Here is a 13958-nt window from a genome sequence, read left to right on the forward strand (position 1 = left end):
GCATACGGAAATCTATCAGGGTATAGCATAAAAGGTCAATGTGCGTGTCCTATTTGTGAAGATAAAACAGATTGGAAGCGCTTGGAGTTTGGTCAGAAGAATGTCTTTCTCGGTCATCGGAGATTCTTAAATTCAAATCATCACTACAGTGGATGGAGAAAGGCGTTCAATGGAGAGACAGAACAAGGCAGAGCTCCACCTATATTGACGGGTGATCAAATTTTTGAAAAGGTGAAAGATTTGGATACTCAGTTTGGCAAGCCTTTTGCCCAGACACTTGTCAAAAGTGGGTGGAAGAAGAGGTCAGTTTTTTTTGAATTGCCGTATTGGAAGTCCTTGTATGTGAGACATTTTCTTGATGTTATGCATATTGAAAAAAATGTATTTGAAAGTGTTATTGGCACGTTACTCAATATACAAGGAAAGTCTAAGGATGGCCTTAAGGCAAGAAAGGACTTTATAGCGATGGGAATAAGAACTGAATTAGGACCCTTGAAGAAAGGAAAACGAATATATCTACCGCCTGCTGCTTATACTCTATCTAGAAAGGAGAAAAAAACATTGTGTAAGTTTCTAAGTGAAGTTAAAGTTCCAGAAGGGTACTCTTCAGATATTAGAAGACTTGTGTCTATGAAAGACCTCAAGTTAAAGAGTTTAAAGACCCATGATTGCCATGTTATAATGGAACATTTTCTCCCAATAGGTATACGTTCTATTCTTCCAGAAAAAGTAAGAAGCTCTATAACTAAGTTGTGTTCTTTCTTCAAGTCAATTTGCAGTAAGGTGATCAATCCTGCGATCTTACCAATGTTGCAAAAAGAAATCGTTATTACTTTGTGTGAGCTTGAAATGTTTTTTCCTCCATCATTTTTTGACATAATGGTACATCTAGTTGTTCATCTTGTGAAAGAGACACAATTGTGTGGACCAGCTTATATGAGATGGATGTACCCTGTTGAACGTTATATGAAAATATTAAAAGGGTACGTGAAGAACCGAAGTCGACCAGAAGGTTGTATGGTTGAAAGATACATTGTTGAAGAAGCGATTGAGTTTTGTACTGAATATTTGTCTACTTCAGTCAATCGGACTCCCCAAGTCTCAGCTTGTCGAAAAGAAAGAAGGAAAAAATCTAATTGGAAATAAAATCGTGGTAGTATCAAGGGTCGAACGGGATCAAGTGCATTTGTATGTTCTGCACAATGAGAATGAGGTTGAGCCGTATGTTGAAATTCACAAGGATGTTCTCCGAGGTTTAAATCCCAATAGAAATGAAAATTGGATAGTACGAGAGCACAATCGATGTTTTATACCTTGGTTTAAGGATCATATTTATTCAAAGTATTATTCAGATCCCGCTTCAATAACAGAAAGGTTGAGATGCTTAGCATATGGTCCAAGTTTCCATGTTTTTTCTTATAGCGCATACGCGATTAATGGATACACATTTTATACCAAAGAACAAGATGATAAAAGTACTATGCAGAATAGTGGTGTCACCGTGGTAGCTGAAGCAATGCACATATCAAGTGTGAAGGACTTAAACCCCAAATTTGCAAATCTGTCGTATTTTGGTGTTATCGAGCGCATTTGGGTGTTTGATTATGAGAAGTTTCAGATTCCTATATTTGGTTGCAAGTGGGTTGAAAATAATAACGGCATTCGAATGGATAAGTCAGGATTTTTGCAAGTGGATCTTAATAGGGTGGGATACAAAGATGAGTCTTTTATTCTAGCCTCTCAACCTAGACAAGTGTTCTATGTCAATGATCCGAAAAGTACGAAATGGTCTATAGTTCTTTTTTCCAACAAAGTAATTGATGAAAACACTGGAGATCAAGGTGATATTGATGTTGAGATTGAATCGTTTACCAGAAATGATCAAGATGAGAATATTATATCAAATGATTCATATATTAGAAATGATCATAATGAGGGTATTTGGATCAATCCAACCGTCCGTGTTGTTAAGAGACATGTAGAACATATTCCAACCAAGAAAAGAAAGAGAACTTAGTGAAAAAGGTACAGGTCAAATGATTTTAATTGTTTTCTTTATTACAGGTAAAATGACTTTTATGATTTTAATTGTTTTTACATTTGTCATCTGATTTTAATTGTTTTCTTTATTACAGGTAAAATGGCTATTATGAAGTCAATCATTCGTGCAAGGGGCAAGGGATACTTGAAAGTATCAATTGATATTTGTTTAGATGGAGATGTTCCATTGTCGTCAAGCCTCATTCGCGTAGATGATGATGCTGGATATTTGAAAGTATCCCTCTACGACAATGGAACATGTCCATCTAAACAAATATCAATTCTATCTTCAAAAGATAAGGGACCAAAAATATAAGGGGATTACGCAGCAAATCGAGTCAGTTGCATCAAAAAAAAAGGTATAAACACAATTATATGATATTTATGCATAGAAAATGTTAATTCTTGATCTTATACATCACCTAACTAATTTTATGATATTTTAGGTTCATGCTATTGATATTGAACAAAAAGAGGTTGTTGCTAAGAAGACTGCTGCTAGCAAAAAAAACATACATCTCAGAGATGCTTTTGCTACTTAGTTTTATTTCTTTTTAAGTTATGAATTGGTTGTATATTTAGAATCTTTAGAAGTTAAACGATTATATATCAGTGGATTGTTGTATAGGTATGGATTGTTGTATATAAGGCTTGTTGAATGCAATGTGTGAAAAAGGGCTTCAAATTATACAGTTTTGGGTGTACTGCTTCAATATACAGGTTGTCTAAAATAAATAAAAAAATATAGCGCTTTTTAAAAAAAAAAATTAAATAACCACCCACTTTAGAGGGCGCTTCCCAAAATAAGCGCCCTCTAAACCCTTTAAATTTGCACTTTAGAGGGTGCTTTCCAGTAAAAGCGCCCTCTAAACCCTTAAAAGTTTCCACTTTAGAGGGCACTTTCCAGTAAAAGCGCCCTCTAAACCCTTAAATGTTTCCACTTTAGAGGGCGCTTTCTTTAAAAAACGCCCTCTAAAGTGGCCCTTAAAGGGCTTAAAGAGCCACTTTAGACAGCGCTTTCACCAGGAAAAAAAGCGCTGTCTTTACCTATGCCAGCGCCAGATTAGAGGGCGCTTTAAAGCGTTGTTATAGGCCAAAAAAAGCGCCCTCTTTTCCCTTATTTGGCGTAGTGCCCTGTAGGTTTTCGCGATATTGACAATTATATTAAATTACGTATTTAACATGATAAACAGTGAGCGGTATATAGCAACACATCACTGCTACCCAAGACACGAAAATGTCATGTGATCTGAAAAATCCCTTTTTGTGATAATACTTATGTGTATAATTTACCATTTTTCTCTTGTGTTTATATTGAACACAAGGCATAAACTGTGTCATCCTTGTCCAGTTCAATATTGGGCCCTTAGACATTTATCCTGTTACGCATGATGGGCAAATTCCATCTAGGTAACTCATGTCCCTCAGCATGCTTCGTGGAGTACCCATCAACTGTCTTTATGGTCATCTAGTTACGGACAATGTTTGATCAATAATAAAGCACTTGACTCTACATTTAGGGTTCATAGTGGTTTCAGGTCGAAGGGTGATATACACCACTATCACCATGAGAATAACTTATGCCACTTTGCATAACATTCTATGTAGTATTCTCATAGCGGGTTAATTCAGTATAAATATTACTTCTAATATTCATACTTATGTTTAAGAGTTGATAATTCCTTATCCATGATCCATGAGATGTGATCATCAGTCTATATACATAATAGTCTTAATGCTTTAATGTTATCTCGCTTCTCAACAAAGCTCGACTACAGATACTTTAAGAATAATGTCCTTATGTTTAATGGGATCCCATGATCAAGTCACACTTGATACATTAAACGGACTAGCTATTCCAGGGACTTTATTAAACAAACATAATAAAGAAAAAGTCTTTTATTATTAATAAATAATTCGATACATGTACCAAAAGTATTGGCCTCTAGGGCTTACACCAACAGAGTTTGCTAGGATGATTCACATTGTTTAACAATTGTAGGAAATGTTAATTTCTGGTTAGAGTTTCAGTTAGTTATGAATATACTTTGGATCGAAGTAGTTATGCAAGTGAACTAGAAAGTTAGTTAATATGAGTTTAATGCATAGACAAGTTAGGTTTAACTAGTCTTAACGATTCATCTAGAAGAAAAAACAGTTAATTAACTCTTTGTTGAATTGCTAATGTTAAGTTGATGTCAGTGAAAGTCGATTAGAATTATTAGTGTGGGATTATGATAGTATTAAGTTATTTGCGCAGTTAATTAGTTAAATAAATGAATGTTAGATTGTCATTGGAATTTTTATTGAATTCAAAGTATGCTTTACTATGTTATGACTAATGAAAACAAGTTAGTGTATTTACTGATGGTTAGTAATTAGAGAGTGTTACAATTAACAAGTTCAAAAATTGAATTTGAACTTGAGGGTGAATTCATAATTATTTATGAAGCTCTTTTACCTATGTGTTAGGAAAGAGAGAGAAGAAGGAATAAGAAGAAAATCAGGATTAGTTATATAATTGTTTTACTATTCACTTTCTCTATTAAAGTTTAAAGATTATAAGTGAATAACAACAACCAAAACTCTTTACTGAACAATCTGAGAGAACTAGTCTATTTAATCTAACTTAGGCTAAAAACTAACTTAAACAATTGGTCTTAAACAAAAGGCATAATTCGACATGCTAACAATTCTAGCATTTCGATTACGCCATGTTTGAGCATACTTCGACTACAGCATGCACGATCAACATGTGAACAGACTTCAACTACATGTTAAACCTTTGTCGAACCAAGAAGCTGCCATTGTCGAGACTAGAGTTTGATCCAAATTCTCACAGTAAAGAAGAAACAATTTTCTCCTACCTTGCTAACAAGTTTGTAGGAGTAAATGAGACTGGTTCTTCCTCCATTATATGTGGATGATTTTCTCCTTTGTTGCTACGGTTCAACTACTTTGTCTACCAAATGTGAGTGAAATATATCAGATGGTGAACAAGAGTCTGGATCATAGACTTGGATCACAGTCGGGCAACCCGAGGTGATGGTCACCCAATTCTTACTAGACCCTTTTGGGTTGCTTCTTTCCAAGCCCTTTGGACTCCTAGAATTGATAAAGTTATCCCAATCCAACCATACTTGTCATTCCTTTATCTCATACATATTCTTTAATTAATCTTTCTCATACTTTGTTCTTAATTAACTCATAAAAAGGAGAAATAATCTCGTTCAACATTTTTTTGTACAACTTAAATCAATATGTTCTCTCTTGAAAACTCAATCTAAACACAAAATTTTCATTTGATTTATGATAAAAAAAATTGTTCTATTTGAGGGAGAATCCGAACTAGTTTTCTTTTGGTATACACCATTCTGTATAAACAAAGTTAAATAAAAATTCTATTTAAATTTAAACCATATATGTGGGTTTTTTCAAAAATCCATAGAACCGAAATGAACAGAACTGTTCTGAAATAACCGAACCATTACCTTTAGTTATTGAACCAAATCATAATTTACCAAACAATTCAATAATCAAACCGAATCATGGTTAACCAAATCAAAACTTATCGAGTCGGACCAAAATTAATCAACCAAAGTTTATAGCATCATTGTTGATTTTGAAACAAATCTTACAACAATAGCAACAACTAAGTCTTATCCCACTAAATCGGCTACATATATCAACTTTCGTCATAATGTTCTATCAAAGACCATGTTTCTATCTAAATCATTAATTTTAAGATCTTTCTTAATAACTTCTTTGATAGTTTTTCTAGATTTTCCCTTTCCTCTAATTATTTGTCTTCTCTCCTTCTGTATCATCCTTACTACAGAATCTACCGATATTCTCTCTACATTCACAAATCACCTAAGTCTATTTTTCACCATCTTCTCCACTATAAGCGTTACCACGACACTCTACCTAGTATTTTCATTTCTAATTTTATCCTATCAAGTCTTACCACACATCCACAACAACATCATTATTTGTACTACACTTACTTTATTCTTATGTTGATTTTTAATCATCCAAAATTTTATTTCGTATAAAATCTCAGATGTTACCTCAATACGATAAAACTTCCCCTTTCAATTACAATGTATTTAAAATTGTTTACAAGAGTTTAAGTGTTGTATTCCAGTAATTAATTATAAAGGAATCTTTCAATATATTATGAGAATTGAAAATTGTGAACTAATAAAATGAAGGTAAAGTTTGTAACTCTCCTACTAACTATACCAGTATTCAATTTACTCTCTTTATCGTTTAGTTCATTAACTTGGTTAATAATCTCAATCATATGGTGTAAGATATGTGCATATAGTTCAAAAAGATCACTTGGAGAGCCTAAATTCATGTCATTCCATTTATTTTTTCCAGAAAAATCTATGAGCTAGTTTATCCATTATATACATTATGATAAATTATTTATTTCTACTAATTTAATTTAAAAAGTCTAAACAGATTTCCTATTAAAAAAATCAAAAACTGTTCAATTTTAAAAAAAAAATGTTTTAAATAAATTGAAGTTGTTCGATCAAGTCGGATGAACTTTTATTATAAGAATATAACCTTTAAAAACAAACACAAAACTGATATTAAAATCATTAAACATACTAGTTACAACACAACAACAAATCAGTAGCAAAATCATTAATAAAAATCATAAAATATAGTTATTGGTGGCAAAATGGATCTGACTTATTAAACATATTCGTTTTGTTCACACTTTTTTGTGGAGCAGATCAAAATTTTTAATTCACACACTCTAATATATTTGTTCTGTCATTTTTTTTTTTTGCGGTCGCATATATTAACATTAACTTTTGCAATTTTTAAATTAAAAAGACATAGGGCTTGTAGCCCGTCCCACCTCCGCTTCATTTTTTGTTTGGTGAAATAAGATTTTTTTGTCAACGTCCTTCAGAATATCAGTTCCGGCTTTTCCATTTATTTTGTGAGATTTTGCATAACAAAGCTAAAAAAGGAACATGAATATTTTCACCCTTACTAATAGTCAAACAAGGTACTAAACCAAAAAGTTAGTAGTAAAATCAAGATTTAATACATGTTTTAATCTTTTAACTTAATTTAATATTATGTTTTAGTCCCTTAACTAAATAACATTACATGTTAGTCTTTTAACTTCATTTCTATTATCTTATTTAATATCTTCTGACAATTTCTCACAAAAAAAAAACATTGAGGTTTGGTGACGTGGCGTGACAACAAAGTTATTGGTACAAATCTGAGTCAACATGTGTAGTTAAAAACTGATATATAGTTTAAACTGTGAGTCTGAGTAATACATATAAATTGGAATCATATTTGTACCAATGACTTTGTTGTCACGCCACGTCACCAGAACTTAATATATCTTTTTGTCAAAAATTGACATAAAAGACCAAATAGGATAACGGAAATGAACTTATTAAAAAGTCATATTTGAGTAATGCATTTTTCTTAAAAAATGATTAAATATGTTGGTTTTAATGAAAAAAAAAACTAATATTATTTACTAGAATAATTTTATTAAATATAGTTAATAAAATAGTTGAATAAAATGAAAGTTAATGAGGAACGCATTTAGAATAACAAAGTGTTCCAAAACAAATGATTCGTTTCAATTTACAATACAACTTTTTTTTCAATTTTATTATTAGATCTTTTAATTATTACATTTAATACGTGTGAAATAGTCTATTAGATCACTCATTATGAGACGGAAAATATATTGACTAGGAATATGTTAATGGATGAATAATAATAAATATTGCATTGATAATATAAATGAATAATTATTTTAAAATAAAAAAAAATATAAATGAAACATTATTTTCCGAGAAACATGGAGTAACATATTTTTAATTAAAAATTAAAGTGGAATATTAAATTAAATTAAAAGATCTAATAATTAATTATGTCTAAAATCAATAAAAATGGATATGATAATTAAGAAAAATCATATACTCTCCTTTTTTTTTTCAAGTGTCAATTTTTTAAAAAAATAATATTTATTTTTAATTATCACTTGAATTCAAGATAATATTAATAACATTTTTGTTAAAATTATTCTTAAACAATTATTTAAAAAAGTAAAATAAATATAATAAATAATTTAAGATATTATAAATAAAAAAGAATTATTATTTAAAAGTAATAATATTAATTAATTAGTTATTTTAATATGCGTCAAAAGTATTAAAAAAAACACTTAAGAGGACTAACAAATAAAAAACAAAAACTAACAAGAAAAACTACTAGCAAAACTATAAAACATTAGTAGCAAAAACCCACAACTGCTTTTTCACAAGTTGCCACCTCAACCTAAAACTATGTCATCTTCAACCTCAGAAACCCAAAACCCACAACTTCGCAAAGACCCAATTTACAACCGTTGGGTAATCTTCTCACCCGCAAGATCAAAACGACCCACCGATTTCAAATCCAAATCACCATCAAACCCTAATCCCAACACCACCTGCCCTTTCTGCATCGGCAACGAACACCAATGCGCACCCGAAATTTTCCGGGTTCCACCCGATGACCCGAACTGGAAGATTCGGGTCATTCAGAATCTTTACCCTGCCCTCTCACGCAATCTCGTAGACCCGGTTGATGTGTCTTCCGGTTCGGTTTTGGATGGGTTTGGGTTTCATGATGTTATTATTGAAACTCCGGTTCATTCGGTTCAGCTTTGTGATTTGTCGAAGGAAGAAATTGGAGAGGTTTTTGTTGCTTATACTCGTAGAATTCAACAACTTGTTAACCGTCACTCTATCAAATACGTTCAGGTTCGTTTTCAAAAATACTGATAGTAATTTCAGTGATTTTTTTCCTAGAAAAATTAATTTGATTTGCATGGTTAAGAGTAGTTATTGGTGACTTTAGTGAATTTATTAGTGTTTTTAAGCTCTTAGAATGTTAATTGTTATGTTAATATACTCGCCTGCAAATATGGAACTCAGACACCTGGTGTCCGAGAGCACAACTACCAACTGAGCTGGCTTTTCGGTGATTTGGGGGCTTATTATAGTGTTGTTAATTGCGAAATGCAGACTATAGAACAATATGGATTTACTCAAATTCCGCAACCTTACCGCCATTTGAAAACACTGAATCAATCTTGAACTGACTGTCATGGTTGTGTTGACTGCGTGAATCTAGGAACTCTCTATTATGGGGAATTTTACTCTGTTTGGTGTCTGACATGTATTAATTCCATACTCAAACACAATGGTTCGATCATGTAATTACATTCAATCACTTCATTTTTTTTCTTTTGAATTTTAAATTATTACTGACGTAGACGGGTTAGTTTCGGTGTCATATATGATGTTTGTGTGTCATTGTTTGTTTTATAAATATGCATTCTATACATAATTTTGGTGTGGGGAAGCGATTGCCCATGTGATACGGTTATAGGGTATTATTGTAATCTGATATGGTTCAGGGGTATATTTGTAATCGGGCTTGTAACACTGAAAGCATAATCATTCGAGTAATAATACAGACTTACAACTGCTCTGAAGTCATAGACGTAGGCACACTTGGCCAAACTGCTGAAACAAATATAGCATTCATTGTTTACGATTTTTCTATTTTCTCTTTAGTTACTAGTCGCTGAACTACCAGAAGTTATCACATTAGTCTTTAAAGTCGGTATTTTGTTTGCTAAGCATGATACTGTTTGGACCAATTTGACTAACAAAATATGTATGAGATTGAAATTTAAATTGTATTTATGTAGGTTAATGGTTGATCTTAGCTTTGTAACACTCTTGTATATCGGAACTCGAACCAACATCTATTTTTCGGGAACAACGATGGATAATACTGGTTATGCATAATTATATTACCGTTCTCGGCACCTGTTTCATGTAATTATCATGTAGTAAACTTGAGTTCTTTAATCTTTGAAGGTGTTTAAAAACCATGGTGCTGCAGCCGGTGCATCAATGACTCATTCCCATAGTCAAATGATTGCCATGCCGGTTATTCCGCCTACTGTTTCCGCCCGCCTTGGAAGTATGAAGGACTTTTACGATCAGACCGGGAAATGTTCTATTTGTGAAATTCAACGTGCCGAACTTTTGATTGATTCCTCGACCTACTTCTTTTCATTGGTTCCTTATGCTGCTTCATTTCCTTTTGAAGTATGGATCGTTCCTCGTTATCACTCTGCTCATTTCCATGAATTGGATGCTGAAAAGGTAACACTATAGCACGTGATTTTCAACTGAATATGCATGTGGTGATTTCTCCGTTCGAGGGTTTATGGTCTGAAACTTTATCGCTATATCTTGACATATCATGACATTTATGTTGCAGGCAGTTGATCTTGGAGGTTTGTTGAAACAAATGCTGAGGAAGATATCTTTGCAGCTGAACGATCCGCCGTTCAACTTTATGATTCACACTAGTCCACTTCATGGCGACGAATCGGAATTGGCATACACTCATTGGTTTATACAGATAGTACCTCAACTAATTGGGACGGCCGGTTTCGAACTCGCGACTGGATGTTACATAAATCCAGTTTTTCCAGAGGATGCTGCAAAGGTTCTAAGAGAAGTGAATGTTCCAGAATCAGAATAAGAGGTAGAAACATACTGTTAATGTGGAGGGGTGACATACCCACCCAAGGCCATACTATTTGTGTTAAGGATTTGGTTCCTTGAGTGTTAAAAAATTATGTTAAACGAATTGAATCTTAATCTTACATCTATACTGAATAAATTAGAAATGATGAGAATCATTTTTTTCAAAGATAGTAAACAATTTATTTCACCATTACGAAAACCAAAAATATTTCCCTTTTTTTTTATTTCATAAAAAATATTGAAATCTTTTTGTTCTTGCAAAATGGGAGGGGGGTTTGTTAGCAATATGCAATGTATAATGTATAAGCGAGACGGGTTCATAAAAAATTTGTTGGTGGGGCAAAATACTATAACAATACAATTTTTTTAAAATATTTGTATTAATCAGATTTTTTTTTTCATTTATAAAAATATATATATCAACAATATATTTTCTTTTATAAAAATATTTGTATTAAATTTTAAAAAAATATATTTATAAAAATATCTGTATCAAAGATATATATTTTTCTCATTTACAAATTTTTTTTATCAATAATACACTTTTTTTTTGTTTATAAAAATATTTATATCAAGATTTTTTTTCGTTTACGAAAATATTTTGTATCAACGGTATATTTTTCATTTATAAAAATATTTATATCAATAATAAAAAAATTTACGTTTATAAAAATATTTATATCGATAGTATATTTTTTTCATTTATACAAATATTTGTATAAAAGGTAAAAAAAATTATGTTTATAAAAGTATTTAAATCAACAATACATTTTTCTCATTTATAAAAATATTTGTATGAATATTAAATTTTTTTCTTGTTCATAAAAAAATTTGTATCAACAATATATTTTTCTTATTTATAAATTTTTTTTATCAACAATATATTTTTTTTTCGTTTATAAATTTTTTTATATAACAAAAGATTTTTTTATGTTTATAAAAATATTTATATCAATATATATTCTTTTTATATAAATTTTTGTATCAATAATATATTTTTTCTCATTTATAAAAATATATTATTTTTATATTATCTCATTCATTAGAATAAAAGAAATTATATTTCTTTCATTAAAACTAACAACAACAAAAAAATAGTAAGATAAATAATTATGAATAACATTTTAATTATGGACATTTAATATTGTTTGAATAATTTGAATCAAAATTGATTTTGAATTCATAATTATCAAATAAGATTTTAATATGTATCGTCATGTTAAACATAAGATAATTAAATATAATAATAAATATAGTTATATCTTAAAATTAAATTAGTATGATAACTAAATATAAAAGATTTAAAAAAATGTACAAATATTTTTTTAAACAAATAAAATAATAGTAATAATAACAACAACATTAATAATAACAATAACAACAATACTATTAATAATAATAATAATAATAATAATAATAATAATAATAATAATAATAATAATAATAATAATAATAATAATAATAATAATAATAATAATAATGATAATAATAATAATAATAATAATAATAATAATAATAATAATGATAATAATAATAATAATAATAATAATAATAATAATAATAATAATAATAATAATAATAATAATAATAATAATAATAATAATAATAATAATAACAACAACAGTGTAGGCTCACATTTTATATTTTCAATCGCTAAACCAAAATAACACTAAAACTATTAACCACATAAAGGTTCTCGCCAAACTATACTTACACATACAACTTGGTTGCATAGGTTTAAATAATTCTCATAAAGAAAATAAGACTGTCAGAAAGAGGTTAATACCAATGCATGGATATTTGTACATACTGTGCCAGTCAATCTATCATACTGATGTAAACATATACTTTATTAAAAAATAGGATTTAAAAAATAAATTTAGATGAGCTAGATTCAAAATTTTGATGTATGTGGTTGTAGTAATTAATAAGTTAATTAGTATATTGGTTTATGTTGTGTGTGGTGTGTTGTGTGTGTAGGAGTCCAAAAAAACCGTGTTTAAGTGGTTTTTAATAATGTGATTAGAGATAGTAAAACGGGTCGTTTGTCCCGTTCCGTTTCGTCTTAAACCCGTTAGAAAGGGAGTGGGACGAGCAAGTCCGTCAAATCAAAATGGGCATACAAATCTAACCCGTCCATCAAGGTGGAGGATTCGTGGACAGTGGGCTTGTCCGCCATTTTATTTTTTTTCTTCTTCATTTTTTAAATAATTTAAAAGGCTTTTCTTTTACATTTCAATAAAAAAGCATCAAACCAACAATTAAAAAGTATAAAATGGCTACTAAAAGTCTAAAACCATTAAGTATTAATCTTGAACAAATATTGACCTTCAACCAAAAATAGAACTTTCAACAAGTATTCACCTAAAATAGAAGTAGAATCATCAATAAATATTAACCTTCAATCAACCAAAATAAATATTTTGAGTGTTTGATAATTAGGATTAATCATCAAGTAACCAAATTTAAAGTTCAATCAACCAAAACCATAATAAATATTAAGTAGAAAATCAAAGTTTAAGTTCAATCAACCACAACCATAATAAATATTAAGTAGAAAATCAAAGTTTAAGTTCAATCAACCAAAACCATAATACATTGTCTAACCAAAGTTATAAGTATTAAGAGTGAAACATTCTAAAATCTAAATCATAATCATAAGGTCAATAATATTATATGCACTCTTATAACAAGTTGGACCCTCTTTTTCATCTTCATTGTCATCATCATTTCCATCTACATTACAAAATAATGAAATAAATTCAATGGTTAGTAGAAAAATATAATTAAAAAATAGTAGATAACCATATTCATACTAAAAGTAATTAGCATCATCAAAGGCATGCGACCAATTGCCAGAGCAAAACAACGTTTCAACATTTTCAGACAATTGGTGATTTCTATACTTGTTAAACACTCTAGAAGTAATACTAAAGAAAGATTTGATGCAACAGTGGTGATAGGAATGCTTAACAAAGCCTCAAGCCATTACTAAAAGTTCGAGAAATTTTTGTCTAGTGTTCTTCCATCATTTTAGTACATTCAAATGTTATGTGTAATTAAGATCCAACGTCGCCTCTTCCAAATACATGTCAAGCTGACTTTGACCATTTCTTTTAGTCGTACTAGATTGTTGTCTACCTAATCTAATTTCCTAAAATTATGACAATTAAATAATAATATAAAGTTAAATGAAACCAATTAGTTAATCATGCTTTCATATTATTTGGAAGAAATCAATTAGTAAATCATGAAGAAAAAAACTTACAACAAATATGCTTGCCTCAGTTAACATAGTTGAAAAGGTAG

General features: G+C 30.1%; 1 protein-coding gene across 1 annotated transcript; it reads left to right on the forward strand.

Annotated features, from left to right (window-relative positions):
* The first annotated feature begins 8314 nt into the window (after positions 1-8314).
* Positions 8315-10815, forward strand: LOC127125937 (ADP-glucose phosphorylase). The gene is made up of 3 exons (XM_051054798.1): positions 8315-8840; positions 9969-10259; positions 10378-10815. Exons 1-3 carry the CDS (start codon positions 8382-8384, stop codon positions 10642-10644), a joined length of 1017 nt encoding a protein of 338 aa, XP_050910755.1. The 5' UTR covers positions 8315-8381; the 3' UTR covers positions 10645-10815.
* Positions 10816-13958: the final 3143 nt, after the last annotated feature.

This window comes from Lathyrus oleraceus, chromosome 1 (assembly GCF_024323335.1).
Source record: "Lathyrus oleraceus cultivar Zhongwan6 chromosome 1, CAAS_Psat_ZW6_1.0, whole genome shotgun sequence".
NCBI lineage: Eukaryota > Viridiplantae > Streptophyta > Magnoliopsida > Fabales > Fabaceae > Lathyrus > Lathyrus oleraceus.